At 40.5% G+C, this 13,114-nt stretch overlaps 1 protein-coding gene across 1 annotated transcript in view; it reads left to right on the top strand.

Moving 5' to 3' along the window:
• The window catches only part of fut8b (fucosyltransferase 8b (alpha (1,6) fucosyltransferase)), a 96,166-nt gene that overhangs the window by 73,909 nt on the left and 9,143 nt on the right, over positions 1 to 13,114 (top strand). Inside the window, exons 6-7 of the mRNA XM_087852444.1 lie at positions 342 to 579; positions 8,491 to 8,737. Of these exons, the coding sequence (XP_087708570.1) occupies positions 342 to 579; positions 8,491 to 8,737 (485 nt within the window). The remainder of the gene's footprint in view (positions 1 to 341; positions 580 to 8,490; positions 8,738 to 13,114) is intronic.

Below are 13,114 nucleotides of genomic sequence, written 5' to 3'. Positions count from 1 at the left end.
AATTTGAATTTGAAAAATCTCTATAATTCTTAAACACTGTAACACTGTAGAAGTAAAGAAGTTTAGAATGTATATCCTTTAACAATAGACGGTATGAGACTAAAAAGGAGAGGGGGAGGAGGCGAAATTAATTTAAAAAGTAGAGAAAAATAGCATGTACAGCAGGAAAGGCAACCTGGGAGTAAGCAGGCATCGTGAAATTAGAGTGGTGTATTAGATAGGAAAAGGACACAAAACAATATCAGCTATTTGATATTAAAAGTCACAGAGTAGGTCTTTGAGAGATACAAGGTGGAGGTCAAGCAATAAAAAAATGTTGAACCGCTCTTCCCTTCTCCCAGAACCCCCCAGACTGCAGTAAGGCGAGAAAGCTGGTGTGTAACATCAATAAGGGCTGTGGTTACGGCTGCCAGCTCCACCATGTCGTCTACTGCTTCATGATCGCTTATGGCACCCAGCGCACGCTCATTCTGGAGTCTCACAACTGGCGCTATGCTCCCGGCGGCTGGGAAACGGTCTTTCTGCCCGTCAGTAACACCTGCACTGACCGCTCTGGGGCCACCACTGGACACTGGTCAGGTGAGTACGCACAAAATTAACAGCACAACAATGAATTACAGACAGTGAAAGCCTCAGAGGTGCCAGTTGTGAATAGTTGCGCGCTGATTTCTGGACGATCCCACCTAAAACAGGCTTTGCCAGACCTTTTCTTTCATGCTGTTACAGCGAAAGCAAAGTGTGAATTCCCCGGCTAAGCATTACTATGCAATTCTTGTTAAAACGTTTTGGCAGCCAGTGTAGCAGCACGTTAATGTTCATAGATTTTATAGCCAAAAAGGAAAAAATCATTTTCTGTATGCACCTCACTCCTCTGACCTACAGTAATTTTATATGTGCAAAAGTCTCTGATAGAGCCTAGAGGCTGATATTGAAGGGAAAATTTTGATTCACAATTTCCTGCACATCCTGTAGGTTTCATCACAGACCGAGCATAAATAAACTGCATCAATTAGAGCTAATTTATGGAATCCTAGGTTAAGAGGACTGTTCTCATTTTTCTGTTGTAGCCCCAGGCTGTGGCAGAGACTGACTGAAGGGTCTTATATTCCCATACAGCTTCACTATTGCATCATTTTCCTGTCAAAAATCTATTTTGACACCAAGTTCATTTTCAGCTGAATGTAAAAATGCTTTTTTACGCGTATGTTAGTGAAAATAAACAGGATCTCTTTCATTTATAAACAGTCCATGGACCATCTTTCATTAAAGTAGGATTGTTATTCCATCTGCGGTACTTTACATTTAGCACCATTGCTCTGTTCTGGTACACCCTGCCCTTCAGTGCACAAACATGGAAAGACAATGACATGATTAATGATTAAGTTAGAAACAGCGTGAAATGGAGGAACAAGGGTAGAGGTCAATTGCAAAGCATCTTCCAGATACATCAACCTAGAAACTGGCGACCTCCGGTCACACAAGAAAAATGTGTATTCCTTGTTTGGCTTGCAAGTGGTTGCTGGAGGTTGATCAGTCAACCACAAGTTGCTATGGAAAAAACTGTATTATCCAACTGACTGGCAAGTGGGTGCAGATGGCTGATAGTCAGTAAGGGGTGCTGCACAAAAATCCCCTTTGTGATTATTTTTGCAAAAAGAATCAGTTGACAGTAGTTTGCATGGAAGATGCAAATTGACTTGTCTGCAAACCCTTGCCACCTGTTTTTTTTATTAATAGTAAAGCTGAAATGTGCAAACAAACCAGAAAATTGTTGAAAATTAGCAGTAGCTATAAACTTATGTGCGGTACATCAGTTTCATGTCTTGCACTTGAACTATGTTAAACTGCGCTGTCCCTTTTAAATAAATAAATAAATTCAAAAGAAAATTTGCTTTCACACTAAGCCTTAGCAGCCATTTCCAGAGAAGTTGGCATCTTCCATGCAAACAACAAGAAACCATGACAATATGCTAAGCGACCAAAGCGGTCTCAAGAGGGTTTTTGGTGCAGCACCCTCTTCAACCTCCAGAAACCACTTGCCGACCAGTTAGGAAATATATATATTCCCTTAGCGACCAGTGGCTGATATGTGCTAACTGGTGCTAGGGCTGTGTGCCTGGGGGACCTGAAATAGCACATATTCCAGGTGAGCTCTGTCCATAGTACATGTGGAAGGATATTGGCTTTGTGGCCTGCCTGAACTAATTCTATGCTTGATTTTTTTTTTATATTTTGAAGACATTTTAAGTATATGCCAGGGGACACTTAAAGGGAATATAAATATTCATGCAGGTTTGGGGCATAGCTTTAAACCAGAGTCTCTTATTTCATATTTCACATTTGTATTTTTCGCAACAGTAGAAATGCCCATCCCAGCACAGCTTTAGGCATTTGCCAAAGGAATACTCTGGCAGCAAAACCTGTGTCATACTCATCACCTTCAGATTTACATACAGACAATGCTAGTATGGCTGTTGATTCATGGTGTTGTTATTTGTGCGTGACATTAGAATTCTGCACACTTCCAGTTCATTGTGAACACCGTCGAAGCAAAAGTTAGTTCGTATGTACAGCTGATACCAGAATACCTTAGGCCAAAGATTGATGGGGCTGTTGGGAGGAAAAAGATCTCTCTACTAATGCACAGCAGCAGAATCATTTATAAATGAATTCAACCGTTTTATAAAGTGAAAGTGCAATTTTAATATGACTGAGTCCCACAGTATATGTTTGTTTTTCCACTTCTAAGCCGACATTACCGGAGCATATGTAAAGGGAGCTCAGTTATGACTTAGAAGTGTTACTATGAGACTGTACCTGCCTCCCTCTTTATCACGTTATCTTCCACTGCCTCCTCGTTCTCGTCGCCATGTCCTTTCAGCTCTTCATTTTTCTCCTATCGCATTATTTTACTTGTGCTCTCCTGGGCTCTCCCTTCTTATCTCCTGCTCTCCCTCTGCCTTCCCTCTCTTATTCTCCTGCCTTTCATGTGTCCTTTTCCACTTTTTAATGTATTTCGTAGGAGTTTGTCTTGCAAACAGTCTCCTATAGATCCATATATGCCATCTGGCAGCTCACATCAGCAGGCAGCTCCCTCCAAATGTCACTACCCTCCTTAGGCCTTTTAGCATTCTGAATTGTTGTCCTTATAAAAGCCTGCAATTTGCAGAGGCAGTAGTTTCTGATAATCAAGCCAGCTAACTAGCTGGGCATAGCTAATGTAATCCTGTTGGGTACTTGGCTACGCCTGTGGTCATGCCTGTTTTGTTAACAGTGCAAGCAAGTACTTTCCTTGGGGCACTAGACCACAAAGGGATGCTAAAGCCTTGGATTAATAAGTAGATATACATTGAATATCTCGCTAATTAAGTGGAGTGTTTGCCCATGCCAGTGCAATTACAGTGTTTAATGTAGTGAATACTGATCTCTTCAGAACTTGTAGTAGTGCCAATACAAGCTGAATTCCCAGATGGTAGTGAGCGCTCCCTTTTGAGGACACTTTATTTTCTACTTTTGTTTCTCTCAAATTCTCCTCTTCAAAATGTTCTTTATCATTTGGTTGTGAATGTCACCACTTGTTTGTGTTTACATTCATGTAGAAACATGCTTTGGGTTGAGTTATGCCTTTGTATTTTTTCTGTTTATGTGGTGAAATTGACTTTTTTGGTATATTGTGTAGCAGCCCTTCACAATTCCAATTTCCTTATATGTCTATACATGGTTCTCCCACTTTCTGTTAAGTGTTTTCCCCCAGGATGTGAGACATTTATAGACCTAGAGAGGATCCATGGTTTATGCGTATGTGACAGGGTGTTTCTATCAGGAAAACATAATGCTTGCGGGAAACATCAAAGATAGCAACGAAGTCATTATGGGACCCGCTGATTTTCTTTCCGCAAATGGGAAACAAAAGACAAAACATTACAAGATGATCCACCCTGAAATAATCAGGACATACAGGGTTGCGTTCTATGGTTTGCTCTACAGCTGAAAAAAAAGAAGGATAGAAAAACATAGCTGTATGTCATTGTGATTCTACCCAAATTTTGCTTTTGATACCAAGAAATGTGCCTTTCAATATGAAGTATGGCTAAAAAATATAAAATAGGGCTGTGCGATATGACTAAAATCTCATATCCCGATATAAGACATCTATCGTTCTGATAACGATATAAATCACAAAAATTTTACATTTTCTGAAAATTCTGTGAATCTCGGGCAGCTCGACTTGCATGAAGTGTTTTAATCGATGCATGAAACGATACATTTTTAGACATAAATTGTAACGGCCGCCGTTTTCATTGTGAGTGTTTATTACACGGCGTGCTGCGGGGAACAGCCTGTTCTAACGTTTGAGTCTAAGGTTTATTTTTTAGCACCTGACGGCTCTTTTTTGCTTCTCATCCGTAAACACTCTGCATACTCTTTCACGTGATTCAGTTTATTTTGAAAGGTCTCAACAGGATATTGAGCTTAATTGTGAAAGGTTTATGTGGAACAAGCGGACACACGGTGGTTTTACCATAATTGTTGCTAACGACAACGCATAAAAACAAACGCTTGTCTGTCTGTAGTGTGGTTATATTAAATATAAGAGAAAGAGAGAACTTTAAGAAATTAATATAGCCACTACAGTGACCATCAAAACGATGAAAAAATATTGTCCGTAAACAGTTAATTTTGCAACACCACGAAACAAACGATAGCTAAAATTAAACGATTTTTTTTTTATTTTCTTTATATATATATATATATATATATATATATATATATATATATATATATATCATTATATTGAACAGCCCTAATATAAAATATAACAATTTTTAAGGATTGAGATAGTGATCAATATACAGTATTAGTATTTTCTAGTCTCTTTTCTCTGTTGGTTTTGGACTCATCCAAGTGACTTCTTCAGACTGAAGAGCTCACTTGGATGAGTGACGAAACATTTCTCCCACTGAAAATGCTACATCCAGATGAACAGAATCAACTTTTGGACAGTTAATATAAACATAATTTACACCAGATAGGACCTTTAACTACAGAAAAAGACTATATGGATAGAACCATAAACCCATTCAGTGAAGCTTCTGGCACACAGTTGTTGTGCTGATGTTAATGCCAGAGGAGGTTTGGAAAACACTGCGCTTTTTGAGTCAGCAGAGTGTTAACAACTATGACACACCAGGCATCAACACTAGGCAACCACCGCTCTGTAACTTTCTGTAAACTTCTTAAACACTTACACTTTGCAAGAAATGGCAAAAAATAATGCATTTCCATATCTACCCCTGCTGACTGTTTATCCCACTCGTTCATGTTGCTCTTCTGCCACAACTTTTGTTTTCAGTGGACAGCTGGAGAGCTTAACACCGTCACTCATCTGGTATAACAGACTAAAGTCTCGACACACAGAGAGGAAACCAGGCTTCTTTTGGAACAATGCTTCGTTGATCAAAGAGCTAATTTGCCAAAGAGAGAATATTCCTTTGAGGTTCTTTGTAGAGATATTACTGCCTTATGTGCGAGTCTGAGAGCAGCAGGAGAAACATAATGTTCCCTGCCATGGATAGACTGGAACAAGAGATCTCCAAGTTCATAAACCAAGTCTCAAATGTATTATGAATGGAGAGGCTCCATATTTTGAGTCTGGATGGTGTCACTCACAGCTCAACAGTTTCTTAGCCATGTTAATCTCATAAAATATTCATTAGGCGACTTAAGTTTAGGAATTCTGTGTCAGTGCAGACCCATATGCTCTAAGTGATGATGCATACAGGAAATGAATGTAGGGGTTTTGGAGTTGAGATACAATTTAGAGTAGCTTTGTGATCTAATTAAGTAGCTGTGGGAGGAAGACATACTGCATATCTGTACATTTGTGCCAAGAAGTGAAGGCCTCAAAATATGCCCATTCCCCCTTATGTGAATCGTGCCAGTTCTGTTATATAAGCAAAGACAGACTTGGGAATATTTTTTCTTTTCAATATTTAATGCTTGCAACCAATTTATATTCAGTTCATGCTCCTGCATGCACACACACACAAATTGAAGCCTCTGTTACTGCCCTTGTTTTTAACATGTTTTTTATGTACCCTTTCTGTGAAAGGCCATTTTTAATGACTCATTATGCCATTTATCTTGAAGTGTGCTATGGAGGCAGTGTTTGCAGCTGTACTAGGGGCTGTCTGTGGCAGTTACAAAAGCCACTTAAGTTTGACAGAACACAGGCCTCAAACTTGTTTTTACCTAAATCCGGGGTTTACGCGCAAACTCTGCTCAGGCTTTAAGACTGAAAGCGAGTGGAGGTTGTGTCTGCCAGCCATATCCCTTCTGGTGAGATGAGATTAGCTGGAGCTCTTTGTCTGTGTTTTTGGGTGTGAATACATATTTCCCTTTTTATTTGGGTCTCCATTAGTTATCATTGTCAAACCACCCCTTGTTCCACTGTTCAGAAGCTTCTGTACATGTGCACGCTCATGTGTCCATGTTCCCACTGGCATTTTTGTGACTGGGTGCATCCATGTTTGCATGCTTGTGTGCATTTCCCACTTTTGTTCACACATGCAGGTGTGTGTCATGCACCTGCAAGTGTCTTTGTGTAGAGGCAGTTGGCCTTGAAGGCTAGGGGGAGGTCTGGCAGTGCTCAGGGGCTCTTTATTTCCCAAAGAGGTGACCTTCATAATCAGCCGTGCTCAACCCTTCTGCTCAGGGCTTCTTCCAAGAAGGACTTAGCCTAAAGGTGCCACACCACCAGCCACCCCTTCAACCTCTCTCCCCAAACCCTCAAATCCAAATCTTTGCCTCAGCCCTCTGGCCCTCTACAACCTTGACAGAAAGGAGCTTGACTTGGCCTTTCAGCAAGGAGAGGTGAACAATAGCTGTCAGTCATCAAAGCTGGACACACTACGGTTGAGGATTTGGACTGATAGTGGAACCAGGATAGGAATTAATATAGAAACTATGACACTCTATCATACTGTATATAGAGTGAGCATTTAAGTTGACCAAAAAAAGTCTGAAAGGAATGCTGATTGTTTTGTATCTGCATCATTTACATCTTTCATTTGGCTTGAAAAGCTTTTATTTCCAGGAGTTTTTTAGAAAAGCTGGTTATAGTCATGTGCACAGAGACTTCCTTCAGTCTCTACTGCTGTTTGCTATTTCAAGTTGCTTTGTTTCACTCGTTATTCTGCAGTGAGCAGCGTTTGGCGCTTTAGACAGATCAGCAAGATTGAGTTTCTCTGCCATAACTCTTTGTTTAAGTAACAGCCAGAGCATCACCTGCACACACTTTTCTGTGTTAACATATGGGTAGGGATGGTCTTTAAACCAACTACCCAGTGCTTTCACTGTCAGCTTCACTAATTTAACATGGAATATATAATGAGCAATGGAACCATTGCAGGACAACTAATTATAGCAGAACATGCTGACGTCTGTAAGCATTACAACTGCACTCTTAGAGCTTACCTGACACGTCCACGCCAGGCGCTGCACTGCAAACTCAACAGTTCCTGTAACGATTTCAGATGGAATACTATTGTGTGTCAGTAGATATTTTTTTATTGTGAAATATTTTTTCCAGGCATATCATATGCATCTGTACCCCCCTCACCTGTTTACGTTTGGGGCCCTTCATTTATTTAGCCCTTTTCAGATATTGAAATTTTAGAATTGCTGCTTGATCAGTCTGTTAAAAGTGATGGTAGTGGGTAGTAACAGGTTGACCACAGTTTACCTTTAGAACTAGCTTAATTCTTCGTGGAAACATTTAGAGGAGATATTGATCCATGCTGACATGATAGCATCACACTGCTGCACATCCATGATGTGAATCTCCTAAGATGCAGCAGAGACATTTGCAGTTGCGACCTTGAGCATTAGCTTTGGTTATTGTGGTAGTCTGCACTCTGACCTAGTCCTACACGTAAACCTTGACTAGTAAAAGCCTGTCCAAACTTTTAACAAGAAAGTGAACAGAGTGCATATTCTGACATGACTCGTTGGAATGAAATAAAAGTGTCATGTGAGACCTAGTTTTTAATTGACTGCCTGTTTTTATTTTAGGCCATATGGTTTTCCTCCAGATTTCATATACTGTTTTCTTACCTTAATTGGTCAGCTTCTCAATCTAACCTCTGTTTGATCCCAAGCCTTTCAAGGGAAATGAATTAATTTTTATTTGCATAGCCCAATGTCACAAATTTTCCACAGAGGGCTTTGCAAATTATTCCGCATTTCTTCTATGCTTTAACCCCTGATTAGAATAATTGGGGGGAAAAACTCGCCTGTAAGAGTTTGAACAGTGAGGGAAAAACTCAAGTATTCATTTAATGCCCTTCTTCTTTCTTCCAGTGTAAAGGGAATATCTTTTGGTTTTCAGTTGGTATTCAGGCAACATGTTGGGGGGTTTTTTTGCCTTTGAGAAACTGTGACAAAGCCCTTGAAGTTTTAAAGCTACCTCCTCTGCTCTGATCCATGTAGGTGAGGCCCATGATAAGGACGTCCAAGTTGTGGAGCTGCCCATAGTGGACAGTCTCCACCCTCGCCCTCCATACCTGCCCCTTGCGATCCCCGAGGACCTGGCCCCACGCTTGCAGCGTCTGCACGGCGACCCGTCCGTATGGTGGGTGTCCCAGTTTGTCAAGTACCTGGTGCGTCCTCAGGCGTGGCTTGAGAAGGAGATCCAGCAGACCACTGCCAAGCTGGGCTTCAAACACCCCATAATTGGGTAAATATGTTCAGCTTTCTTGTCTGTATGCGCACGTTACTTTGCCGCTAAGTAATAATGGCTTTTTTTCCCTATAGCATTGCTCTACAGTAAACGAAATGAGAGAAAACAAAGACATAGCTGTGAGAGCTGTGGTGGAATACAAACACTGCTTTGGGTGAGGTTAATATGAGGTTAATAGAATAGTATTAAAATTAACTTAATTTGATAATCGTGTTTTGTTTGCTCATTTTTATTTATTTATTTTCTCTTACCTTCACCCTTAGAATGCTTTCGCTTTTTCCATTACCACACCGTCAATACTCAGACATCTTATATTCATGCAAATGAGCCTATTTAAAGAAATGTCATCACTCAGAACCCATCACTGAGTGTTTTTCTAATAGCAGTCGCATGCTATACCGGAGTGTGCCTCATTTTTATTGTAATGGCCCTATTACTAAATCCATGGAGAATACTGATTTGATATTTTGACTTATAAATATAAATAAATGCTAAAGGTGTGTGTGATTTCAGAATCAGTCAAACCTGACAAGAAAGCGGTACCTTTACGACGGTATTAAAAACGAGTGGCCTGGCAGCTTTTCTTTTACCTTCATCAGTCCTTGTTACCTAAAGGTTAAGCCTGACTATTTTTATTTGTTGTTATGCTGAAGGAAATCATAAAGAAAAATTAATCTAATCCACTAGCATGTGTTGTATGTAGCTTTCCACAATGAAGTTGAGAAATTATGCTCAAGCATCCTTTTTTATTATTATTATTATTATTATTTTAGCTATTTAAGATGTTGCATTTCAAAGTTTACTGTGTGATCATTTGAGTGAAAAATCTTTGCATTTTGGATTTGGCACATGTAGACGAAGGTCTTCTGTGGCTACCTGCTTGTCATGAAATGTTAGCAAACCAAAAAGAGAACTTCTAACATTTAAAAGGGAGTATTCCCATTTAGGTTCAGTTATTCACAATAGGATTGGACGATTGAACGAATATATCGACTATCAACAATAGGTTGAGCCTATCATCGATCGTTTTTATTATTTATTTATTTGCCCATGAGTAAGTTTGCTAATAATGATGGAGCTAATAGAAGCAGTCAACAGGAAAAAATAATAATAATAGCGCTGTTTTAACAGGACCCTCTTTCATGTGCGAGCAAATGCACCCTCCTCAGAGTGCGCCCAAATGCTTGCTGCAGAAGCCGGTGATAGCCTAGCATGCTCAGCCGGATGGTGGACACATGCTCATGCAACTTAGTCATGTTTGAGTACTTTGCTCGCTCTATACGTCTGCTCACGCAGCACACTGAGTCAAAATCCCTGAAATGCCTGTGTCAACACATTTCAGGCAGTTTGTCCAAAGTTTGTTCATTCTGCACTCCAGATGGGTTGAGCGCCTTAAAAATTTACGCTGACAGCCCAAATGTTTTTTGGGGTAAATTAGTTCGTCCATGTTTGGACTTCTGTGTTGTAAACACGCAAATCAGTCCGTGCATGATAACATTGCACCGCCCATCAAAAAGTCTGCGCATGCGCGAACATATCGCCCATCGTCGATTATTGGACTGATGATTGTCTATTGAAAAATTTGTACATATCGCCCAACCCTAATTCACAATACTGAATACATTACATCTGCCTGTTTACTATAAACTATAGTAGCATATGTAACATTTCAGGGGAGCTTACAAACAAAATTTGGGAAAATGTTTTTCAGAAGTATTATAATATTCCACAGTTTCTTCTTGGCATCTCCCGGAGCACTGGAGAGCATTGTATGGTTCATATTTCAAAATGGTCATTAGTTATCTTTTACTAGGCTTTGGTGCAGCCATTTCAGCTCCTCTCCCTACCTTTAAGACTCCTTTCTTTTGATTGGCTGCCCACTGCAAACAGAAGGTTTGAACGTCAAGTGAGTGGGGCTTCTATGGAAACAGTCATGTGACCTTATTGAGGATATCCTCTATCGCTGGCATCATTCGAACCCGGGAGAAGAATAAAAGTACTGAGCATTTGGGGCAGTCGGAAGCCTGACTTTTATCTCACAGGGATTACTTTTACATCCACTGACCTCATTAGTTAAAACCTGTTTAATATGAACATCCGCCACTGTCACAGTACATATACAACAGAAAAATTATCGGCCCTCTTAAAATTTGACATTTACGAGGTTACAAATATTTAAATATTACTTTTTAGGAAACTTGGCATCGGCTGTGCGGACGAGATGAGAGCATCTTTGCCAAATATGTCATCACCAGGTCTGATTTCATGTCATCGATAATGTGTTTCGCTTTTATTCTTAATGCTTAGTGTTGTGCCACCTCCAGAGATTTGGCTCGCACTGAAAGTGATTTGATACTCCTTATTGTCCAGCGCAGCATTGTTGAAAAGCCTTCACAAGTATGATGAGATCCGTTCCCACGAGGGCCACTCCTTTGTGGGAACGCACACAGTCACAGTACTGTAAGCCACTTTTGACAGCAGCCTTCTAAGAAATGGGTTAGACATGTAGCTGTTTATTTACTTGTTTACTTTTCTCTGTATCCCTGTCAGGCACTCAGTCAACCAACATCCATGTGCTGTCTGCCAGCCCCTCTTGGCTCATAAATAATTCCTTCCTGCACCACTTCAAACATGGATCAAATGAGACTTTGCGAATATATCTCGGCAGTTGTTTTAACCCTCTTGGTCTAGAAGTAGGGAGGAGGATTTTTATATATTAGGACAAGACACATAATCACTAGTAAGCTGTCAGTCATCTGAAAGTATGTGAAATGAGTGCCAGGCACTTTGCTGAGATCATCTTGAAATTCTGCTCCATCCCACGAGACTGACTCCTCCGCCTGGTGAAGGAAGTAGTTCAAAATAAAATTAAATAAAAAAAAAAAAAAGCTAAGAGATATCTTCTAATATTTTTTGAAGTCAGCCTGCATTAGTTCTGTCATCCTCTTCATAACTCTCACATCCATATGCTCCTAGTCTTTTGTGCCAGCTTCTTGGCCTTCATAACGTCTCTTTTTTCTTCTTTACATTTTGCTGCAAGCGAGCTTCCCAGGTCTCCTCACTTTTCCTGTCCTGCTTTGCTTTAGTTCTCACTCCGGCTTGTTCCACTCACTCTCTTTCTTCCTCTCACTCTCTGTCCTTATTCTTTGTGGGCTTTTTTTTTTTTTTTTTAACTTCTCTGCCTTTCATCACCCCTGTCACTGTGTCTCATTCTCCCCGTCCTCTTTTAGTCCCCCGCCCCTTCCTTTTTCACTTTTCTTTTTCAAATTCAGTGACTCATCCCAGCGTAGTCAATCTCTACCATCTTCTCACATCCGCTCATTTATGATTGTTCTTCTGTCTTCATTTGTTCATTCTGCTCCAGGATTTTTCCCGTTTTTATGCTTCTCCCTCACGTTCCCAAGGCATAGATCTATACCCACAATTCTCTCATCATTTTTCACACATCTCTATCACAGTTCTTTGTGTTCCCCCCTCCCTACACACGTATATCCCACCCTTTTCTCCCTACATATCGCTGGGGAAAAGGGTTATTGAAATGAGGCGCTGGGTAGAACAAAGTTTTTATCCCTTTTCCCCCCTCTTCCCTTCTCAGCTCTTGATATAGCCACTCCACTATGTAGTGATGTTGCAACAAAGTGCCTGTGTGCTTCTATCAGCACTGTGGGGGAAGGCATTATAAGTGTGTCTGTAGAGTGGGGGGTTGGTGGATGTAAGATGTGAAAGTTGGACTGAAAGGAAAAGGCAAGAGGGCGGCACTGGTGGGAAAGGCTAGGGTTGATGGAGAGAGTACCAAGAGGGGATAGAAAGGCAGCTTGTCCCCAGAGCAACCAGCAACTGCCAGCCGACCTCACGTGCCTCAGCCACCACACCACCACTCATGCCCCGCTGCTCTCTTTGGATGCGAGCTACAGAAAAGCTGGAAGCCACAGACTAAAAGCAGCAGGTCCGGCCTGCTGCAATTTAATATTAGAGGTACAGAGAGGGGGAAAAAAGCAAGTGGGAACACTGCCACTACTGCAGATATAGAGGGGTTCCCAAGTGGTGAATTTACCGTGAAGTGTCATGTGTATTCTGTTTTTCCTTTCCTTTTCTTTTTTAACAGCTTCTATTAAACTGCGCACATTTAAAATCTCTCAGCTCATTGTAAACTCAGGCTAAAATATATCTTTTGGAACAAACACTAAAAAAAATCAATAATACAAAAATCTACATGAAAAAAAAGCTGCTTTAGATATTTTTCTGTCCTTAAAGAGACTCTAGTGTATAAACAGCAGCATGTTTGCTTTTTATTCAACTTTTTTAAAACTTTTTGGTTCCTTTAAAAACAATCCAGGTAATTTTCAATCTATCATATTACTCGTGAAGTAGCAT

Source organism: Neolamprologus brichardi, chromosome 15, assembly GCF_056152115.1.
Source record: "Neolamprologus brichardi isolate AB-2024 chromosome 15, ASM5615211v1, whole genome shotgun sequence".
Classification (NCBI taxonomy): Eukaryota; Metazoa; Chordata; class Actinopteri; order Cichliformes; family Cichlidae; genus Neolamprologus; species Neolamprologus brichardi.
The sequence above is the reverse complement of the archived record's forward strand: the minus strand, read 5'-3'. Positions and strand labels throughout refer to the sequence as shown.